The sequence below is a fragment of the Microcaecilia unicolor genome, chromosome 3 (genome assembly GCF_901765095.1).
Source record: "Microcaecilia unicolor chromosome 3, aMicUni1.1, whole genome shotgun sequence".
Classification (NCBI taxonomy): Eukaryota; Metazoa; Chordata; class Amphibia; order Gymnophiona; family Siphonopidae; genus Microcaecilia; species Microcaecilia unicolor.
This window is the reverse complement of record NC_044033.1, coordinates 178,252,953-178,262,416: the sequence shown is the minus strand read 5'-3', so window position 1 is coordinate 178,262,416 and position 9,464 is coordinate 178,252,953. Positions and strand designations below refer to the sequence as shown.

The 9,464-nt window shown below is 46.9% G+C and overlaps 1 protein-coding gene across 3 annotated transcripts in view; it reads left to right on the top strand.

Moving 5' to 3' along the window:
* Positions 1-283: 283 nt before the first annotated feature.
* Positions 284-9,464, top strand: part of SHMT2 (serine hydroxymethyltransferase 2) — a 35,830-nt gene continuing 26,649 nt past the window's right edge. The window contains exons 1-5 of one of the 3 annotated variants that reach the window (XM_030196642.1): positions 284-417; positions 5,791-5,967; positions 6,409-6,488; positions 7,170-7,370; positions 7,914-7,995. In XM_030196642.1, the coding sequence (XP_030052502.1) occupies positions 385-417; positions 5,791-5,967; positions 6,409-6,488; positions 7,170-7,370; positions 7,914-7,995 (573 nt within the window). In that variant the 5' untranslated portion in view covers positions 284-384. Of the gene's footprint in view, positions 451-3,229; positions 3,278-5,790; positions 5,968-6,408; positions 6,489-7,169; positions 7,371-7,913; positions 7,996-9,464 lie in introns of those variants that run through there. The other 2 variants (XM_030196641.1, XM_030196644.1) reach the window with 2 other exon arrangements.

Genomic DNA, 9,464 nt, shown 5'->3' with positions numbered 1-9,464 from the left:
AGGTCTAAGACCCCTAAAAGTAGCAACACTGCATACGTGTTAAGAATCTATGTAATCATGTAGTATAGATCTGACAAGTTAAAAATACACTACCCCATCATCATCATCATCACGCTCTTCCTCCAGAGAAGTTCCCATAGGCAGCTACATGTAGCATGCGCTAGATTGTAGAGTAACGTGGCAAAGACAAGCCTAAAACCACAATTCCCGACAGCAGCCAGACTGTTGCGCCTGCGCATTGGCGACAGTGCCAGCAACGCAGGCGCGCACGTGGTTCAATCAGTTCCACTTCCACTGTGTCTAGACCTGGGAGAAGTTGGAGCAGTCCGAAGGGTTCGGGTGAAAGATCTGGTGGCAAATCCCCTCACACAGCCTCGGTACAGCATGCTTGCACCGGCTCTCAGGCGCCTGGCCAATGTAAGCTGGGAGTTCATCCGCTGTAGTTCCGAGGTGGGCGATCATGCACACAATGCTTGCACTTGCAAGGCACCCCTGGGTTAGATGCATGTTCTCTGAGTGGTTACTTGCGTGGCACCTGTACTGTCCCGTTGGAAGGTTTATACCGTAGGCCTGAAGCTTTCTGTTACTTGATTTTACATTCTTTTGCCTTCAAATTGCATGCGTTACTGGAAGATTTGGGGTTTAATGGCGAGCAGTAATGCTCATCTGAGTGGCTCTGCACCTCATTCTCTATTGAGTGCATGAAGCATTCTTTTCTTTTCTCTTATCTTAGATACTGCATGAATGAGAAAGAGTGCGCGGCTCAGGCTGAGGCCGTCAGCTCTGCCTCAGAACATTGGCACGCTTTGTTGCTTTTTAGTAGAAAAGGTGGCGGAGCAGTGCGGAACTGCTTAACGAGCGTGGACCGGGGGGGGGGGGGGGGGGGGGGACACGACTAAGGAGTGAGGGAAGGAAGGTGGAAAGGACCACCAAGAAAAGATGACTTGGCTGGAGGGAGGAGGTTCCGGCTAGCCTGTTTGGGTGTTTTTTTTTTTTAAATTAGGGGTCCTGAGACAAGGATTGTATGAAGTGGGGGTGGGGAGAAGGAGAACAAGGAGTCGGTCGCTGTAAGGCCAAGCCGAACTCTTTCATCAAGGACTGCAGGACACCATTAGAGGGGGCCAGGCAAGTCAGTCTCTGGCCTTGCCCCCTGAACTCTCTAGTTGCTGATGCTGTGTTGGGCAAAATCTTGGTGGGCTACAGCCCCAGTGACCCACCCCATTTTGCTGTCTTTGCCTCCCACTGCTGCGTAATAGTAATAATTTAAGTTAATTGTATGTTATCTGGATAGATGTTCATTTTAAACTTGGTTGTGATGTTTGTCACAAGTTACCCAAGTCAAGTTGAAGAGTGTCATGGTGAGCGTGTGACTTAGAACAGTGTTTCCCAAGTCCAGTCCTGGAGTGAGGTTTTCAGGATATCCACAATGAATATGCAAGAAAGATTTGCATATAATGGAGGCAGTATATGCAAATCAAGTTAATGCGTATTCATTGTAATATCCTGAAAACCTGACTGGCAAGGGGTGTGCCGGGACTGGACTTGGGCAAACATTGACTTAGAAGCAACTGTTGTAAGGCTGATGAAGTTTTTTTTTTTTTTTTTTGGGGGGGGGGGGGGGGGGGGGCGGGGAGTATGACTTTCAAATCCATCCTCTAGGTCAGTGGTTCCCAAACCTGGCCCTGGAGGCACCCCACCCTTTCAGGCTTTCAGGAAATCCACAATGAATATTCATGGGAGAGATTTGCATGTACTGTCAATTCATTGAAATCTCTCTCATGAATATTCATTATGGATATCCTTAAAATCTGACTGGCTGGGGTGCTTCCAGGATCAGGTTTGGGAACCATTGCTGTAGGTGGTATGGCGGGGTACCAAAAGGGCTGTTGGCATTTGGTTGGTTAAGTGGCCTCAAAAAGAGGCCACCCCATTCAGCTAGTAAAATGGTGAACTACTTTAGAGGCAAGCTAACCTCATTCTAATAGCTTGTTTGTTGTGGGGGTAATTGACAATAAGTTATGTTAATAATTATGTAGCCTAGTTGAATCCCACTAATTGGTCTGTTTATTTAGGTGGGTGGATTGGGGAAGGAAATGCTATACACCTACCATCCCCCTCCCCTGGTCCAGCATCACTGTCCCAAGATGACAGTATACACACAAGTTTCCATGTTATTGCTGTCATATTGTAACTTTCTCCAGGTCCCTGTTCCACAGTGAATTTATTAGTTACAGCAGGACATTATTGCCTGCCCAGTTAGGAAGACAATAGGTTGAAAGGAGATGAAGCCAAAATAAATTACGTAAAGAATGGTGATTGGCTTACAGCAATGGTTCCCAAACCTGATCCTGGAGGCACCCCAGCCAGTCAGGTTTTTGGGATATCCAAGATGAATATTCATGAGAGAGATCTACGTGCCGTGGAGGCAGTTCATGCAAATCTCTCTCATGAATATTCATTGTTTATTTTGCCAAAAAGTAACCACTCTAATATTTTATATTGCTTATAAAATATTTATTTTCATATTCTTGCAAGCCTTTAGCACATCCTTATTATAAATCGATTATTACCATGAATATCAGAGCCTATTTTCTCCTAATCCTACATGCACTCAATCATCCACTCATCCAGTTTAACGTAATTTATTTATTTATTTTTTAGCATTTGTATCCCACATTTTCCCACCAATTTGCAGGCTCAATGTGGCTTACATTTGCTGTAATGGCGGTTGCCATTTCCGGTAACAGAATTGCAAATGTACTTGCGTTACAGTGCATACATACATGATAACATACATATATATTTATTATATATTATATATATATTATATAATAACTCTCTGAATTCAATGAACATATACATTAACACAAGTCCATGAATAAGACTTAACACAAAGCATGAAATAACAGGTTCAATACATAAGTCCTTTTGTCAATCCTAATTCCAGTTCACACTTTAAGTTTTCTGAACCGTCTGCTCTTCAGTTGTATCTTGAATCTCTATTCGGTGGTTAAACAAGCATGGACCGGGGGGGGGGGGGGGGGGGGGGTTGTAACCTCGTTAGAGAGAGTGAGCTCAGGAAGTGCTATATTATTAATGAATATTCATTGTGGATATCCCAAAAACCTGACTGGCTGGGGTTCCTCCAGGACCAGGTTTGGGAACCAATGGCTGACAGCATTGGACCTTGAGATCAAGAGCATGTTTACAAGTTACAGTTTAATCTGAATATGGGAATCAGTCTTTTTGCTCTCTGAAACAAGAACACTGGGACTGGGTAAGAGGGAGAGGAATGCAACTGTCAGGCAAAGTGATGATGCAGTTTTATAACTGACTGGAATGGAACAGGGTTGGCCAGCCAAGCAGCTAATCGTAGGTCAAAAATGTACAAGCTGTTGGGGTTGTAAGTTGGAGTTCTTAAGGCTGTTCTGAGCAGCAGGCATTATGTTGAGTTGGCAAAGGTTAGTAATCAAGTTTGCCTCAAGTTTTTTGCTTTTAGTTTCAGGATGATGCAATCTGTAGTAGCCTGTTTCATCATGTTAGGGACAGCACACAACTGATAAAAATGTGAGCAGGTACACTTTTAACAGGCGAATGGATACCAAATGTTTTTTTGTTTTTTTTTTAGTGAGATTTTTGTTTAAAGTTACAACGTTCCCTCACACTTAAGCAGTTTGCGGTGGACTAACCACCTTTCTTAGGAGCACAGTCTGGCTCTTGTTCTCCCATAAGATGAAGATCACGGGATGGATCTGTGACAGTGTGTGCGCTTCCCTGGAAGAGAGAGACCTAAGTTTGACTGCTCAATCACAATGTCCTCTGCTCAACACTCTCCCTGTGTTGGTGATGCTGTCAAGATATCACCCACAGCCTCTGGGTAGAAGGCAAATTGGGGGAGGGGGAGCTATAGCTAATATGCAACAGTGACACCTGGTGGATAGTGCAGGGCTTGATGAGATTTCCTGTTGAATGGCCCCTGATTGAGGACTGGCTGAGTGAATTGAGAGGGCTGTGAAATGGAGGGGAACTGAGGTAGGTTTTTTTTTTTTTTTGTTACATTTGTACCCCGCGCTTCCCCACTCATGGCAGGCTCAATGCGGCTTACATGGGGCAATGGAGGGTTAAGTGACTTGCCCAGTGTCACAAGGAGCTGCCTGTGCCTGAAGTGGGAATCAAACTCAGTTCCTCAGGACCAAAGTCCACCACCCTAACCACTAGGCCACTCCTCCACTCCGAGGAGGACAGATATTGAATCTATTCATTCTCCTGATTTTGCGACCTTTTCTTGAGGACTTAAGAAAGTTGAGGATGAAGGATTGGATATTGCATTGTAGTCCAACAGAGGCTGGTTCCAACTGAGCTGAAAGCCTAAAAGAGCAGAAGAAAACTGCTAGGCTGAAAAGAAAGAGAGTCCTAGAAGAAGAAATGCTATGAGCTATATGGCAGCTGGTGGGTGATAAAAGTAGGTGAGCAGTGAGCACAGTTGTCATTATATCCTCACGTCTCCATTGCTTGGTATCACTCTCCTTCCTGCTCCCTCCCTCCCTCCCTATTGCTGTGTACTCTCTGGACTCCTCCAACCCCATATTTATCATTCTCTGTTATCTGTACTTTGTGTTTCAGTGCTAAAATATATTTATTGCACTTTCTAACATTTTATTAAGGAGCAAAAGGAACACAAGTTAAACAGGACTAATAATTAAAAAAAAAAAAAACCACTTAAGCGTTAATCACAACACTTAAGTGGGAGGACAGATATTGAATCTATTCATTCTCCTGATTTTGCGACCTTTTCTTGAGGACTTAAGCCCAATTAATATGTTTTAAAGGTTGAAAGATGTTTGAATGAATGACTTTTGTATTTTGTGGGGATATATTATTGGGTTAGTACTTAAATAAAAATATAATAAATGCTTGTAAAATAGTAATTCTGAAACCAGCATTCACTTTGTGTGTGGATGTGTGACCTTAGACATCTGTGACTTAATTATTGGGTGCACAGTGCCCCCCCCCCCCAACCAGTCTGACCTTTCACATCTAGTACTTGGAGGAAGAGAGATGGGTACTTGATATTTTCAGCTTTGATTTTATGTCTGCTTGGAGGCACATGGTTTTTAAAGAAGGTGAACAAATTGGGAAGGTTTCAGTCCTCTAGAAACTGCACAGAGAGGCTCTGTTGGGGAGGTGGAGAGGGAAACACCAATCTGATGCTTCCTACCTGTACTTCTGTAGGATCTGATATTTTCATGTTACCACAAGTGCTAAAGCCCTGGAGGAGTGTGATTCCACATGAGAAGCCTGTTTCCTTTAGTGATTAAAGCTGAAAATAAGGCAGTGCTCCCAGAAATCACACTGATTTGGGGACTGGAAGGGGGGTTCTGGGTGCTATTTCCAGGGTAATTCTGGTGGAGACGCCTCTGGTAATGTTGGAGTACACCCTCAAGAGCCCCAGAAACATTCATTTGACAAGAGGCTACGGATGGCTCATCTGCCCAACTTATTAAAAGTAAAGGAATGGGAAGCGCTTATCCCCCTGTGCTGCTTCTGTTGCAAGATGCTAAAGCTACTGATTGGTTTGGTATAAAATGATTTAAGGGAGTAGGTAGCCTTGGTGTGATCCTGCATGCATGCTGGACATGCCTAATCAGGGTGAGGAAGGAGAGGCAAGGAAAGAGTCAAAAAGCAAATTAGCTGCACAGGAAATATTTTATTTTCTTGAAGGCTTCCTACTTTAGAGGACAAGTAGGAAAAATCCCCTGTCCTAATTGTCATGTTTTTCTATCTCTGCAGTCCCTGAGCAGATGCCGCCCGACAAGGATCCACCACGATGAGATGGTGATCTGGGCTAGGGGTTTATCCAAGTGGACGGGGCAGGAGAGCATGGCCGAGAGTGACTCAGAAATGTGGGCCCTGGTGCAGCAAGAGAAGGACCGGCAGTGTCGGGGCTTGGAGCTCATTGCCTCAGAGGTAGGGAATCTTTCCCTAGTGCCTGCTCGGGTTCACAGAGTGTAATGGCTATGGTGGCCTGGAAGCTTTAGCATCGTACGTTCACAATTTACTGATTGGATGATGGAACACGTAGACCCTGTGAATGGGGGTTGCACTCCCAATGCAGGTGCCACAACAACACGTTTATGTAGTGCTGCTCTGCCCCTTTTTGAAAGATGGACAGCTGGGAGAGGGTGGGGGAAGGGATTTGAGGCCCTGTTAGTATGATTTTAGTTAGTGATAAAAAGAGAGACTTGCTGATAATTAGAGAAAAGTAGGTGTATATATCTGTATAGAAAGAGAACTGGCATGGGCTGTTAAGTGCAGCGGTGCTGAGACGTGTGCTTTAATGTCTGGTTTCTGGTAGGGGGTTTGTAGAAGCTGCATCTCACTTGGTGTGCTTATTTCTCTCCTGCATAGAACTTCTGCAGCCGCGCTGCCCTGGAGGCTCTGGGGTCCTGCCTCAATAACAAATACTCAGAGGGCTACCCAGGAAAGAGGTAAGAAGCTCACACAGACACCCCCTCCCCTCCCTTGTTGCCTACTTACACCATAGCACGACACTCTAAGGAAGACCCTATACTGCTTAGAGAGGCTGAGAACTAGGAGTCTCAAATTCAGATCCTACCTCATACTTCCCCAGCCCCCCTCCCAATCATGCATGTTGCCAGGAGCAATTAACAATGGCAGTCACACTTCTTGACCTTGTCGCACACATCTCTCTTATCTGCACCCTTCTCCTCCACTGCTAACTCCAGACTCCGTTCCTTTTATCTTGCTGCACCATATGCCTGGAATAGACTTCCTGAGCCGGTACGTCAAGCTCCATCTCTGGTCGTCTTCAAATCTAAGCTAAAAGCCCACCTTTTTGATGCTGCTTTTAACTCCTAACCCTTATTCACTTTGTTCAGAACCCTTATTTATCATCCTCACCTTAATATTCCCTTATCTCTTGTTTGTTCTGTTTGTCCTAATTAGATTGTAAGCTCTGTCAAGCAGGGACTGTCTCTTCAAGTGTACAGCGCTGCGTAAGTCTAGTAGCGCTTTAGAAATGATAAGTAGTAGTACATCCTCATGCAGTATGACACTCGTCTCTCTCAGGCCTACCCGGATTTGCACTTCCAGAGCAGTCCAGTGTTATCACTGGGTGTACTGACCCCCCTCCCTTTTCTCACACACAGGTACTATGCAGGGACAGAGATAATAGACAAGATTGAACTGCTTTGCCAGCAGCGGGCCTTGGATGCCTTTGATCTGGACCCATCACAGTGGGGGGTCAACGTGCAGCCCTACTCTGGCTCCCCTGCCAACTTTGCTGCCTATACTGGCCTGCTGCATCCCCACGATCGTTTGATGGGCTTGGACCTCCCCGACGGTGGGCAGTGAGTATGGAAATGCAGGGGAGGGAATGGCTTGCAGCAGAGCCTGTGCCGGGCTGCCACTCCTGTTTTTACCCCATACTATTTATCGGTGAGTTTTTTCTAGCAAAAAAAGTGCCGGTACTCAAATGCTAGGCCACCCTTCAGGGGTGGGATAATCACTGAGGGACCCACCCCACAATAGCCAGGCCCCCTGCAACCAGTCACAGAATCTATGAGAAGGCAGAATTGGTATGTAGAGCCTGAGCTCTTTCATTAAAACTTGAGGTCCATGGGTCAATTTTAGCAGACAATGGAAAAGGTGTCGGTACTCAGTACCCCCAAGTACCCCCTCAGAAAAAGCCCTGCTATTTATGAACCTAGAGTTCTGATGTCTCTTAAAAGCAGTACTGGATCAACTTGGAGGGGTTTACCAGGCTCCTTGTGTGAGGGGGAGGAGGGAGGGAGGGTAACAGTTTTATTTCTATTATTTCTATAGCTCTGGATCAGATGGTGTTTCTGAATCCTGACTGGCATTTGACATTTCTCTCTCCTTCTCGTGCACAGCCTCACTCATGGTTACATGTCTGATGTCAAGCGGATTTCTGCAACATCCATCTACTTTGAGTCCATGCCCTATAAGCTTAATGTAAGTATGAAGGGAAGGGGGCTTTCAGCTTTTTACTAAGGCTGAAGATTCAAAGATAGAGGAGGTGGTGGGGAGCAAGGGTCCTAGAAATCAAAGGATGAAGGATTGAGGGGGCCGTTTTAAGTTGGGGGGCAGCAGTTTTTGCTGGTCCCTTTAACTTGCTCTCCAGGGGCCTCATTTTACACATAGGATAGAGTTCATTGTGATTCCATTACGTTCATTCCCACTATTCCAGAACAAGTGTGTAGTTATGTCCATCGACCAGTAGGTGGAGATAGACAATACAGAACTGAGCACCACTACATACTCCCTGCTAGCAGCTCAGCTCCCCAGTATCTTCTATCTCCAGCAGTTGGATGGACAGACTTCCTCTGTCTCTGGTTCTGAGGACTTGCTCCTGGTCCAGTTGGTCAACTGGTTCCCGGTTGAGCATAGTGGGCAGACATACCTGGTGGTGCTGGGCCCCTGTCGTGCTTCCCCCCTGGAGTGTTCTGCATTCTTATGGGAGCCTGCTCAGCAACAAGTCTGCTTCAGAAGATAAGGAACAGTGCAGGCAGCGCAGTGAGTTTGGCGGGCCGGTGGTGCTGTGCCCTGCCATGACGGGGGTGAAGGTGTCCCCTGGGAGCATGGACCTGGGGTAGTGTGTTCTCTGCTGTGCTTTGGGCCTCAGGACGTCCTTAGGAGCGATTTGTGTCTGTGCTCACAAAAAAAAAAAAAAGAGCTTTATGGTTGAGTTGTGCTGCGCTCTGTTTTAAAAAAAAGCGCACGAAAGACAAGCGAGTGTGTAGCGCGGTGCGCCACATGCTTTCCCGCGCTGCAACAATCTTTGTTCATTGCAGCCCCCGCTGGGAGTGCGAGGAGCTGCCCATATTGCAGTGGGCGGGGTTCCTCCTCGGGCTGCTGCACGGTTTGCAGTCCGGTTCCCGAGTGGAGGGGTTGAGTCGGGGCTCACGCACACAGAGCGCCCTCAGTCGCAGCAATGCGTTTCTTGCAGCTCTTGTCCCCAGTGCAGCGTCTCGGCACTTCATTTTGTTCTCTGCCGGCGTGAGGGCCTGTGCAGACAGCTGTAGCAATGGGGATCTCTTCGGGGGGGGGGGGGGGGGGGGGAGGGTGGCGGCCCCCTGAGTCACAGCCTACCCTTCTGGGCTTGTTCTCTTTCTCTGCCAGACTTTGGGTTGGTGCAAGTAGTCCCTTCTCCAGTGGCCCTAGCATCTCTCGAGGGACAGGAGATGGGATTTTCCCCGCTGGCTCCCAGGAGTTCACAGCGGATAACACGTGGAGTATTCGTTTTGTTTTGCTGCAGTTGGGTTGCTCTATGGGGTCTCCTCTGTCAGAGCCCTTGGTGGAGGGTGAGCTCCCTCTTGGGGAGGGGGATGACCCTCGGGTGTTCGGTCTGTTTCGGGGGGAGGGGGGGGAGTTTGGCTCCCTGTTTTCGGTGGCGCTAGCAGTGCTTCCCATAGCGAAACCCT